Source organism: Hemicordylus capensis, chromosome 2 (assembly GCF_027244095.1).
Source record: "Hemicordylus capensis ecotype Gifberg chromosome 2, rHemCap1.1.pri, whole genome shotgun sequence".
Lineage (NCBI taxonomy): Eukaryota > Metazoa > Chordata > Lepidosauria > Squamata > Cordylidae > Hemicordylus > Hemicordylus capensis.
Genome location: NC_069658.1, coordinates 399,402,344 through 399,415,802, shown reverse-complemented (window position 1 = coordinate 399,415,802; position 13,459 = coordinate 399,402,344). Strand labels below are relative to the sequence as shown.

Genomic DNA, 13,459 nt, shown 5'->3' with positions numbered 1-13,459 from the left:
GCCATAACCTCTGAGGTCATTAAACCCGTCCCTCGGATATATGGGTTTAAACACACACACACACACACACACACACACACACACACACACACACCCAAAGTCAGATGTCCATCCAACCTTGGATATGCAAAACTGCGAATGCTGGACCTGATTGCCAGGAAATCTAGGACCATCAAACGGAAGTACTTTTTCACACAATGCATAATCAACTTGTGGAATTCTCTGCCACGAGATGTGGTAACAGCCAACAACCTGCATGGCTTTAAGAGGGGTTTGGATAACTTCATGGAGGAGAGGCTACTAATCGGAGGGCTCTAGGCCACCTCCAGCCTTGGGGGCGGGGTGCCTCTAGGTACCAGTTGCGAGGGAGTAACAGCAGGAGAGAGGGCACACCCTCAACTCCTGCCTGTGACTTCCAGCAGCATCTGGTGGGCCACTGTGTGAAACAGGATGCTGGACTAGATGGGCCTTGGGCCTGATCCAGCAGGGCTGTTCTTATGTTATTAATTAACGAGGTCCTCCTGTCCCTCCATCAGAGGATTTTATCTGCTGAATTTATCTGCTGCTGTTATATTGTTTTGGTTTATGACATGTTGGTTTTACTTTGTCTTGTGATCTGTCTTGAGCATGTCTCAAATATATTTCAATTTAACTATTGAATTTTTCTCTCTTTGGAGAACAGTGTGGAAGAAATCAGGTTAGAATGTTGGTTTCATATTGTAATTATTGATTCATCATTTTTTTCACCTCCTTACTTCTAATATTTGCATCTGTTTGTTGCTGCAGTCCTCACTCTAAAATGGAGGGGGAACGTACCCCAAGATGGCTGACAGAGTAGACCTAAGCTACATTCCATTGCTGCATTGTTTCACCTTCCAACTTTTCAGAGCTAAAAGAAACTATAAGAACATCTAGTCCAGTGCTCTGCTGCAAAGCAAAATCGGATCTCCGATAAAGAGGATATCCCATCCTCTCTAACTGATTTTTTAAAAAGAAATAAATGCAACATAAAACAATAAACAGCATAATAATAAAATCTCAAAAGCAGCACTAATATTAACTTTGCTGCTTTGCATTTAAAAGACCAGGCAAATAAAATTTAACCAGATGCCCAAAACTATAGAAGGTGAACGCTGGGGAAAACAGGACCCCACCCCACCATTGACCTATGCAGTGCAAACCACAGTCTGCCATGAACAAAAGGCGGGAGGTTGTTTACAGATCAAACAGTTGAGATAATATGCCAAAATCAGCCAAGGCATATGCAGTTTGGAAGCCCTCCTGTTTAATTAATAGCCATGCAGCTATGTCTTATCCTGCCCTTCTCTTCTCCTTGTTCTCTCATCTAGGGGTCCTGTGGGGTCTTTGCCTCCCACCTTCAGTGGGACAAAAGGAACTCTGATTGCTTCAGGTGGCAGAAGTTGAGGGGTTGGCAACAGGGCTAGAGGAGGAGCAAAATGAGAGAAACCACAGCTATATCCTGTTGTAGGGCTGCTAAGGAAAAATGATTCTTTGAGCTATACCTTGGTAAGCATAACAATAGAAGGGGTGGAGTCACTAGCCCTCCTCAGACATCATAACTTCACCCCGCTGTAGCCGTGTACAGCAGGGCAAAGGGAAAAGAAGTTCTGCCCTGCTGTGTCACTCATGTGCAATCACAAGAGCGCCCAGCATCGTGGGGAGGGCTCTGCCCTCTTCAGACAAGCCCCGTTGTAACCGTAAGTGTCGGGGCGTGTGTGTGAGTGATGGGGCAAGGGTGGGACTTACTCTCCCTTTACCCCACTGTACACAGCTACTGATAACTTCTGAGGCTGCCTAAGGTCACTGTGCAATCTAACCTGGAAGCAAATTGCTCCTCAGGAAATTTCTTTCTCTTTTCCTTTCCAGGAACTTAATTTTGAAGATGGTTATTTTAGGCCTGCTGTGTTATCACTGGCTGAGTCGAAAAGTGACCTCTTCAGAGATCCAGGTCAGTGTGAATTTGTGAAGAGTGAAACTCTTGTTGTTGAAACATTTCCAGCAATGGCTGGTCCATTGTGACTATTGTCACACAGAACAATAGCACAAGGACAAAAAAGTAGCTTTGGGTACTTGGAACAAAAGAGCTGTTCTCTTTGGTTGGTTCAGTCTGGGGTAGTGAGGGTGAGCAAATAATTTCCAGAACAGCTCATAGCTACTGGCTAGTAGTAAAAGAGAGGGGACCTTGTAGAAAGTGAAAAAGTCCCTGCAATGAGTAACCTTTCTTGTGATTAAGATGACCTTTTGAAATCTTGCTTATGCTGACAGTTAATTTTTTAGATCAAGTAACTGCGGTGGATGTGTTAAACTAAGCAGCACAGTGTCCCTATAACAGAAAGGAAGTTGCTTGTTGCAGCAGAGAGGAACTAGTATGTATTCCCTCATTTATGCAGGAGCAAAAGCAAGAAGTTAAACATCTTTCTGCCAGGTGGGAACAGTTCCCAAATCTATAAGTCCTTTCCACACAGCAAGAATACACTTGCTTTGTAAGTCAGCAGTTTATGAGCAACAGCAACCTCCACATGGAGAAGAAGTTGCTTGGTGAAGAGCGCCTTTTGCATGAGCAGGCTCAGAATCTCATTCAAGTGCATCCTGCTGTGTGTCAGGCGAGGGCAGCTTAACATAGGAGGCCCATTCACACGATATATTTCAGCACTTGTACGACGAGTGTAGAGTGTACACAGGAACAGACCTGTACATGAGTACAGTCATTTACTTGTTTTTTACTTGCACAGAAGTACGCTTCCTATCTGTACTATGCATTTGAAGGGCCTGATCCTGGTTCACTTTTAAAATGAACATGGGTGCAGTCATTAAGACAAACATGTATCTGAGTGTACGGACCTGTACATTTGTACAGCATAGTGCCTGAATCGGGCTAAAATCATTGGGGCATGCCACTTAGGCAGCTGCTGTCCGAGGAACCCAGTATGGCTCACAGGAACTTCCATCTGGCCCGGGCAGAACCCCTGATTCCAAGGATCCCCATTCCACCTGCATTACTAGGCTCCTTGGCCACATGCTTCAGACCAAGACACTGGCAAAATGCTCTCTAGCCTACTCCTTCCCAGTGTGAGCAGCAGCCGGTATTCTGATGGTGATCTTGCCTGCTCAACTCCTGTGTGAAGACTAAGATTCAAACAAATGGGAATGATCAGGCGAAGTGCATAAGGAAAGTACTCTACGAGGGTCTGTTGCTCTTCTCCATAGGGAGGAGAGGGTTAAAGAAACATTTGCCTGTATTTCCTGCATGAGAAGTAGTGTGCAGAGCTGGTCCTTGCTCAATTCAAAAAATTGAAAATTTGCCGCTATAAAGGTTTGGGAACCTGGCACCTATAACTAGAAACAGTAGGAATGAGGGTTGGATCTTGTGCATTATTATTGTTGGTTTTATATAGGAGTGGCTGGTGGGAGAATAACTGAGACAAAGGAAGGAAGTGTGGAGGTTGAGCAGCATGCATGCGAGTTTGGAAACAGTTGGATGCTCATCATTTGCATATTGCATGGGCTGTGGGGTGGGAGAGAGTGGAGCCCTTCCTTCTGCTTGTTTTGATGCAGGTGACAACTCTCTTTCCACAGTGCTGGGAGACCTTTGTAGGGCAAGAGCTGTACCGCTTGGTGGTAATGGACTTCATTTTCACCCTCTTGGACACCTTCTTTGGAGAGCTGATTTGGAGGTAATGCTCAGGTCTCTCTCTACCCAAATACCAGACATCACCCTGCCATGCCCAGACAGCCTCTCACTCCATTTTAAACATATAGAAGACAGTTTCTCAACCACCGGTCCCTGGACCGCTGCCGGTCCCCGAAGGGTTGAGTGCCAGCCCCTGACTGGGAGTCACCCCCCCCCCAAACAACTTCAATCAAGGCACTCACTTCCTCAATTTTGCACATGGCATGGGAGAGGGAGAGAAGGAGTATCATGGAGGCATGGGACCCTGCTTCTGCCTTGCCTCCACGTCCTGCTGAGATCTTCCTACAGCTATCTTTATATTTACAACTTCAAACTGTATGCGACGTGGGGGCATTGAGGAAAAGGTATGGCAGTGGGTGCCACTTGAAGGGCTGCTGGTTCTTGCATGCTCATTATTTGCAGCCAAAGGTTGAATGATTGGAACCCAGCTGCCTGTTGCGGCCGAGGCGCTTTGAGAGGAAACCCTGTTTCCCTCTTGCATCGGTGGGGTGTTGTGGTCCCTCGGCCCCCTGTAACCACCTGGTCTGTACCGCTGGTGGAAGAAGGCGGTCCCCTTTGTGACCTCACCAGGGGGTGGAACCTCTGGCTGGGATCATGCCGTGGTGAGGGCTAAGCAATGGAGGGAGGGAGGAGTGCCGCCTTGCCTTGGGCTTTACAGAAAGGGAGTGCAAGTGGACCTTCCTCAGGGAGGGGAAGCAAGCACACATACCAAGGAGGGCTAAGTGGAGGAGGGAGGCGGCGTGCGGGGGAGAGGCAAGAGACCATTTTGTGCATTCATGCAAAAGGGTCATTGGATAATGGCACTGGAATAAAGTGATCCTGGAGATTTGATGCCCAGCATGGTTCGTGTCCGATCCCAACCGATTTAAAACCAGCTGCCTGTTGCGGCCAAGGCACCTTGAGAGGGAACACCATTTCCCTCTTGCATTGGTGCGGTGTTGTGGTCCCTCGGCCCCCTATACCCCCCTGGTTTGCACCGCCGGTGGAAGACGGCAGTCCCCTTTATGACCTCGCCGAGTGTGGGGGACAACCTCTGGCTGGGATTACACCGCGGTGAGGGCTAAGCAGTGGAGGGAGGGAGGAGGGCTGCCTTGGCTTGCCTCACAGCGACGCACAGGCAGCATGTGGGACCATGTGAGCTGCATGGCCCCAAAGACAGGCTGCTGTGATTGGCACATGCAGAGGAGTTGGGAGGGGGCACAGAAGCGTGTGCTGTGAGAGAGAATGGAGGAACACCTGCTACACTCTGGTGCGCAAGCACAGCAGCGGCAGCTCTTGGACCCAGGTGACCTTCCGAGTGCAGTCTGGTGCACCATTGCCTCGCCCACCCTGAACAGTGCCTCATCTCCCCAGCGAGGAAGATGAGCCATCCACCACCACAACGCCCGCGCCCCCCCGCCATCTCAGAATTGCCCCCTTCGCTTTAACACCAGGTACCCACCGCTCTTCTTCACATTTTCTTTCACCATTAAAAAAAAAACATTCCCAGCGCCTGCCACGTAACTGGTTGAGAACCCCTAATATTCCATGTTTGCAAAAGATTCCAAACTTAATGATTTTAATGCTTATATTATTTTAATTGTAAACTGCCCAGAGATACAAGTTTTGGGCAGGATGGATAGATAGATAGATAGATAGATAGATAGATAGATAGATAGATAGATAGATAGATAGATAGATAGAAGAACTTAAACTTGAAACCCCTTTACTAACTGCTGGTCTGGGAAACTGCGCATGAAGAATGTAGTGGTCCTTGAAACGCTGCATGAGGAATTTAGCGGTCCTTGACTCCAAAAAGGTTGAGAAACACTGAAAGAACAGGTCCTTCTGAAGGAGAACCAGCATGGCTTCTGCAAGGGAAAGTCTTGCTTCACTAACCTTTTTGGAGTTCTTTGAGAGTGTCAGCAAGTGTGTGGATAAAGGTGATCTGGTTGACATAGTATACTTGGACTTCCAAAAAACTTTTGACAAAGTTCCCCACCAAAGGCTCTTGATTAAACTTAGCAATCATGGGATAAAGGGACAGGTGTGTGGATTGGTAACTGGTTGAAGGACCTGAAACGGTAGGAATAAATGGACAGTTTTCTCAGTGGAGGGAAGTAAGAAGTGGGGTCCCCCAGGGATCTGTACTGGGACCAGTGTTACTTTACTTGTTTGTTCATAAACGATCCAGAAGTTGGGATAAGCAGCAGCCAAATTTGTAGATGACATGAAACTATTTAGGGTAGTGAAATCCAGATTGGATTGTGAGGAGCTGTAAAAGGTTCTCTCCTGAGTGGGTGACAAAATGGCAAATGTGGTTCAATGTAAACAAGTGTAAAGTGATGCATATTGGGGCAAAAAACCCCAACTTCACATATACACTGATGGGATCTGAGCTGTCAGTGACTGACCAGGAGAGAGATCTTGGCATCATGGTGGACAACTCATTGAAAGTGTTGACTCAATGTGCGGCAGCTGTGAAAAAGGCCAATTCCATGCTAGGGATCATTAGGAAGGGGATTGAAAATAAAAATGAAAATATAAAGCCTTTATACAAATCTATGGTGCAGCAACATTTGGAGAGTACTGCATACAGTTCTGGTCCATGTATCTTAAGAAGCATATTGTAGAACTAGAAAAGGTGCCAAAGAGGGCAACCAAGATAGTCAGGGGCCTGGAGCACCTTCCTTGTGAGGCAAAGCTATAGCATCTGGGGCTTTTTAGTTTGGAAAAGAGGCGACTATGGGGAGGCATGATCGAGGTGTATAAAATTATGCATGGAGTAAAGAAAGTGGGCAGAGAGAAATGTTTCTCCCTCTCTCACAACACTAGAACCAGGGATCACCCCATGAAACTGAAGGTTGGAGAATTTAGGACCTACAAGAGGAAGTACTTTTTCACACAGCACATAATTTATCTATGAAATTTCTTGTCATGGGATGTGGTGATGGCCAGTAGTTTGGATAGCTTTAAAAGGGACTTAGACAGATTTATGAAGGACAGGTCTAGCAATGGTTACTAGTTTGATGGCTATAGGCCACCTCCCGCCTCAGAAGCAAGATGCCTCTCAATACCACTTGCAGGGGAGCAACAGCAGGAGCGAGGGCATGCACATACCTCTTGCCTGTGGGCTTCCCAGAGACATTTGTTGAGCCACTGTGTGAAATAGGATGCTGGACCTGATACGCCTTGGGCTTGATCCAGCAGGACTGATCTTATGTTCTTATCTGGCCCCAATTGTTGGAGCACACAGTTGGTGTTACAATGCAGATTTCATAGGCTGTTGACGTGCAGTCAAATGACTGGTGAAAGGATAAAATTTCCCCCGCCCCTTTAGACACGGACAGCTCTCACATAAGGCCAGGTGAAGTGACAGTCAGGTGGAGAGTGCACCGTGTGGCACTGCACCACATTCCCTGCCAAAGGCATTGCCTCACCTGCCCACTGCTGCCACTCCGTTTCTGGTTTTATTTACCCCTTGGCAGTCACTGGCCCTGCCCTGCCTCCTTTGCTGGCTCACCCCCACTTCACCAGCCCAGGTGCCATCAATGGGACTTGCTTCCAAATAAACATGGTTTGGATTGGGGTGTTCCTCCCCATGAATATGCTCCTCTGAAAGATAGCCAAGCAAATGCAGGCTTGGATTGCGTCTATACTCCAGCCCTTAAGAGCTGCTGAGGCATTGCTCTTCTGCAATCAGCTGGAAGTGGAATTAAAACAGTGGTTCCAGATGGCACAACATAGCACGATATTCTCCATAACACTTCTGCACTACACTTGCCCCAGAAGGAAAGCTGTGACTGGCACCAACGGCAGCTTTCCCCTGGGGCAAATGGCAGCTTTGGGGGGATTTGAACTGTAGTTCCGGTCCTGATTGGAGCCACCCCTTGATGGCTGCTATTCAAAATACGAAAAAAAATACAAAAGGGCAACTAACACAGGTCCATTCACACGATATGTTCAACACTCGTATAATGAGTGTATGGTGTACACAGGTACAAATCTGTATGCAGGTACAGTCATTCACATGTTCTGTTGAATGCAAGTTCAGAAGTACACTTCCTATCTCTACCATGCATTTGAAGGGCCTGTATCCAGGTTTACTTTTTAAATGAACCCAGGTACAGTCATTCTGACACACGTGTATGAGTGTACAGACATCTGTACAGCATAATGTCTGAATCGGGATGTTTAATGTGTGTCGTTTGGACCTTAATTGATCAGTCAAAGCCCTGCCCTTAATATTTAATTTTTGATATCCCAACTTGTGTTGGACATTCAGGATTATTTTGGAGAAAAAGAAGAAGCGGAGACCTGAGTTTGACATCGCTAGAAATGTGCTGGAGCTGATTTATGGACAAACCCTGATCTGGTAAGAAATTTCCCATCCTCTGCAGGATCACTTTTGATTCCTTAACTACTTCATGTTCTGGTTCATTCTGTCCCTCTTGTAGGTAAAAACACTGATTTGCTTTTAAAATGCGATTGTAAAGCTAAAGTGTGCCTTCAAGTTGGTGTTGACTTGTGGAGACCACAGAGCCCTGTAGTTGTCTTTGGTAGAATACAGGAGGGGTTTACCATTGCCATCTCCTGTGCAGTATGAGATGATGCCTTTCAGCATCTTCCTATATCACTGCTGCCTGATATCGGTGTTTCCCATAGTCTGGGAAACCCATAGTCTGGGAAACATACCAGCGGGGATTCGAACCAGCAACCTCATGCTTGCTAGTCAGGTCATTTCCCTGCTGTGCCATTAGGTGGCTAAGGATCCTTAAAATGCATTCTTTTAAAATATATATATTACAGTATCTCATCTGCAGTGTTCATGGTGGCTTCCAGCACATTAAGCATTGGTGGAAAACTGAGTCAATTGTACCCCATTTGAGAAGCTTAAAAGTAATAAAACTTTGGTGTATGTGTTCTACGACTTGTCTTCCCGGATCAACCTTAAAGAGGTTAAGTGCTCTGTGGTGTTAAGAACGTAAGAACAGCCTTGCTGGATCAGGCCCAAGGCCCATCTTGTCCAGCATCCTGTTTCACACAGTGGCCCACCAGGTGTGTTTCACCCACCACCCATGTGTGTTTCACCACACCACCACCCACCGGGTGCATGTTTCACCCACCACCACCTTGTAATATTGTCTAGAAGTGCCCTTTTTATTAATATGGATATTGGGGTATTGACAGCCCATGTTTGATTGCATGGGAAATGAAAGTTGTGTATCTTTGCAGTGTTAGGGTTCAAAGAGACCCCAGAAGATGTCATCAAACTACTATCTATCTATCTATCTATCTATCTATCTATTTATACATTTCTATACCGCCTTTCGTTAAAAGAAAACCCCAAGGCGGTTTACAAAAAAATTAAAACATACAATAAAAAGCAATAAAAACATCAAGCAATAAAAACATCAAGCTAAAAACATATAAAACAGGCATAGAAACAATACAACAGATAAAGACACACAGAAGCAGCAGTAAAAACGATTATGTAAAAGCCTGGGTAAAAAGCCAAGTCTTTACAAGCTTTCTAAAAGCCGTGATGGAGTCTGAGGAACGAATGGCCACTGGGAGAGCATTCCAGAGTCTAGGGGCAGCAACAGAGAAGGCCCTGTCCCGAGTGCATGACAACCGGGCCTCCTTCATTGTCGGCACCTGGAGCAGGGCCACCTCAGATGTCCTTGTCAAGCGGGCAGCAACCCTTGGGAGCAGGCGGTCCCTCAAATACCCCGGGCCCAAACCATTTAGGGCTTTAAAGGTCAAAACCAGCACCTTGAATTGGACCCGGAAACGAACCGGCAGCCAGTGCAGCTCTTTCAAAATGGGGGTGATATGTTCCCAACGGGCAGCTCCAGATAAAACCCTCACTGCCGCATTTTGCACTAGCTGCAGTTTCCGGATATTCTTCAAGGGCAGCCCCACGTAGAGCGCGTTACAGTAATCCAGCCGCGACGTGACTAAGGCGTGGGTAACCGTGGCCAGATCTGCCTTCTCGAGAAAGGGACGCAGCTGGCGCACCAGCCGAAGCCGTGCAAAGGCACCCCTGGCCACCGCCTCCACCCGAGCTTCCAAAAGCAGAGCCGGGTCCAGTAGTACCCCCAAGCTGCGTACTTGCTCCTTCAAGGGGAGTGCAACCCCATCCAGAACCCGTAAAATCTCCTCATCCTGATTGGCTCTCCTACTAACCAACAGTACCTCCGTCTTATCCAGATTCAATTTCAGTTTGTTAGCCCACATCCAACCCATCACGGCCTCCAGCCCCCGATTCAGGACATCCACCGCCTCCCTAGGATCAGATGACAAGGAGAGATAGAGCTGAGTGTCATCCGCATATTGCTGACAACTCAGTCCAAATCCCCGGATGACCTCTCCCAGCGGCTTCATGTAGATGTTAAACAGCATGGGGGACAAGACCGAACCCTGCGGGACCCCACAGGCCAACGGCCACGGGGCCAAGCAGTACTCCCCCAGCACCACCTTCTGGACCCTCCCCCCAAGAAAGGACCAGAACCACTGCAACGCAGTGCCTCTGATTCCCATACTCGAGAGGCTGCCCAGAAGGATACCATGGTTGATGGTATCGAACGCCGCCGAGAGGTCCAGCAGAACCAACAGGGACGCACTCCCCCTGTCTAGTTCCCGGCGTAGGTCATCCACTAGAGCGACCAAGGCAGTCTCAGTCCCATATCCGGGGTGGAAGCCAGATTGAAAAGGGTCCAGATAATCCGTATCATCCAAGACCCTCTGCAGCTGGGACGCCACCACACGCTCCATCACCTTGCCCAAAAAGGGGAGGTTAGACACAGGTCTATGGTTGTCCAGGTTGGAGGGATCAAGGGAGGGCTTTTTTAATAGTGGTCTTACCACTGCCTCCTTGAGGCACGATGGCATCCTGCCCTCCCTTAATGAAACATTAACTATCACCTCCAACCATCTGCCTGTCCCCTCCCTGGCAGCTTTTATTAGCCATGAAGGGCAAGGGTCAAGAGCGCACGAAGTCGCCCGCACACTGCCCAGGATCTTGTCCACATCCTCAGGCCGCACCAACTGAAAAGAATCCAACACAACGGGACCAGATGGTACCAGAGGCACATCTGCCGGAACGGCCAGAATTCTGGAGTCCAGGTCACCACGGATGCAAGCGACTTTATCTGCAAAGCGACAGGCAAACCGATTACAAAGAGCTGTAGATGATTCCTCCCCCATTGTCTGGGGGGATGTGTGGAGCAAGGTTTTTACCACACGAAACAGCTCTGTTTGTCTGCACTGAGCAGACGCAATGGAGGCGGAGAAAAAGCATTTCTTCGCCGCCCCCACCGCCACGGAGTAGTCCCTAAAATGGGTTCTAGCCCGTGTTCGGTCGGATTCGTGACGACTCTTCCTTCCTCCAGCGTCGTTCCAGCCGTCGCCCGAGTTGCTTCATCGCCCTAAGCTCCGAGGAAAACCAAGGAGCAGAACGGGCTCCACCAAGCCGGAGAGGGCGTTTAGGAGCAACCATGTCAACAGCCCGGGCCATCTCCCCATTCCAGAGATCAACCAAGGCCTCGACGGGGTCACCAGCTCTGGACACTGGAAACTCCCCGAGGGCCGTCTGGAATCCAAGCGGATCCATAAGCCTCCGGGGGCGGACCATCTTAATCGGCCCACCACCCCTGCAGAGGGCAGATGGAGCAGTCAAACTAAACCCCACCAGGTGATGATCTGCCCATGACAAGGGAGTGGTCTCAAATTCCCCCACCTCCAGATCATTTATTTCCCGGTTGGCAAAAACCAGATCCAGAGTGTGTCCCGCCATGTGGGTAGGGCCCGATACCAATTGAGACAGGCCCATGGTTGCCATGGAGGCCATGAAATCCTGAGCCGCACCCACTAGGGGGGCCTCAGTGTGGACATTGAAATCCCCCAAAACAATAAGCCTGGGGGAACCCAAGGCCACCTCTGAGACCACCCCCGCCAGCTCAGGTAGGGAGACTGAAGTACAGCGGGGTGGTCGGTACACCAGCAGAATCCCCAGCCTATCTCGGAGGCCCACCCTCAAGGACAAACACTCGAAATTCTGAGATTGCCTGACTGGGCACCTGGAAACGGGAAGAGTCTCACGAAAGATGACTGCAACGCCTCCTCCCCGACCCTTGAGGCGGGGCTGCTGCACAATCTGGAAACCTGGAGGGCAGAGCTGAGAGAGACCGACCCCGCCCAGCACATCCAACCAGGTCTCCGTCACACATACCAGGTCAGCACGCTCATCCACAATCAGATCGTGGATGAGAGATGTTTTTGCGTTAACTGACCAGGCATTCAGCAGTAGCACCCTAATCCTCGAAGGAGTGTTCTCAGAGCTCCCTAGGGTCAGAGGGTTGGGAGAAGGGCTGGAAAAAGGAACAGGCCTCAATTGCCTGGACCGTTTTCCCCTGTAACGGCCTGCTCAACTCCCACCGCCATACCTCCCTCTGCCCTCTACCTGTGATATTGCCGCCCCCACTCCAGACCTACTTTTTCGCTCTCCCAGACACATCTTCCCAGACTAACCCACATCAGGTTCTTGGCTTAATAAAAACCAGAACCAGACTTGTACAATCTCTTGCTAGCTTCTTAACTGCAGAGAGAAGGATCCTCAGCGCAGAAGGGGAGAGATCTTCTGGGCCCTGGGCAGCTCACCCCACGGCTGAGAGCCACAAGGACGAGAGCCCTTGGGCCAGCCTGCCCTATATAGCAGCAGAAGTCCCAGCACAGCAACAGCCCAGGAGATGTTACACACCTGGAGGAGAGGTGGGGCAGAAGCAAAAGACAGTACAGTCAGTGCCCCACCCAAGCTGTTCCCTTCTTCCTTCTTCTATAAGCATGCTTCATGTCTGCAGATGCTTAGACCAGAACCAGTTTCCCATATCTTGTGGGAAAGTAGCAGTCAGTCAGTCATGTTTATTTACAGTTGAGGAAAGTAGCATAGAGGCTGAATAGTGAACATGAAAGGTCTTTCCTAGATTCCTAAAGGAATAAGTGATCACTCTTTTCAAACATGTCTATAAATGGTTTGGGGTTATATAGCATTCCAAGGAGACTACAGATGTCCTGTATCAATCTGGTATTGGGGTAGCAAATACCCCAAATTACCCAAACTCTTTAAAACCTGGGGCTTGCATGAAACATGACACCAAGTGCATGGTGGTAAAAAAAAAAATCAGCACCTTACTATTTAACTGTTCATGGGAAGGAGTAAAGCAACAAAGAACCCACTGGGGTACATGTTATTGGCATTACTAATACAGTGAAGATATTGTGTGTTCAGCCTCATAAAGCATGTTTACAGTATTATGACACCATTTTGTGGTGTCTCTTTAACCCCAGCACTGTAATTGCACAGTACTTTCATTTCCCCATGCAGTCCAATAGGGGTTTTCGGTACCCCAATATCTGTATTAATAAAAAAGACACTTCTAGACAAGATTACAAGGGAATGGGGATGAAACACCTGAAGACACTTGACCTCATTAAGGTTAATCCTGACCTGGAAAATGGGATTCACAGGATTACCATGCAAATACAGAATCTGCCATAGAATTGAGAAACTGAAACATCTTGGTTTCCTGCTACTTTTAAAAATCTAGTTTGTAATCTTTAATGCTGTAGAAAGAAGTTTGACAGTATTTGGGCAGACTGCAGTAGAACCTCAAAGATAAAAGAAGTGGCTAGGTGATTTTTGTGGCTAGGTGATTTTCAGGGTGGGGTACTGTTGTGAGCCAAGTCTGATTCACACTCTGTATGTTC

At 48.2% G+C, this 13,459-nt stretch overlaps 1 protein-coding gene across 8 annotated transcripts in view; it reads left to right on the top strand.

The window, feature by feature from the left end:
• The window catches only part of TMC6 (transmembrane channel like 6), a 55,447-nt gene that overhangs the window by 25,306 nt on the left and 16,682 nt on the right, over positions 1-13,459 (top strand). For all 8 annotated transcript variants that reach the window (XM_053301255.1, XM_053301258.1, XM_053301251.1 and 5 more), the window contains 3 exons: positions 1,888-1,969; positions 3,598-3,695; positions 7,977-8,066. In XM_053301255.1, the coding sequence (XP_053157230.1) occupies positions 1,888-1,969; positions 3,598-3,695; positions 7,977-8,066 (270 nt within the window). The remainder of the gene's footprint in view (positions 1-1,887; positions 1,970-3,597; positions 3,696-7,976; positions 8,067-13,459) is intronic.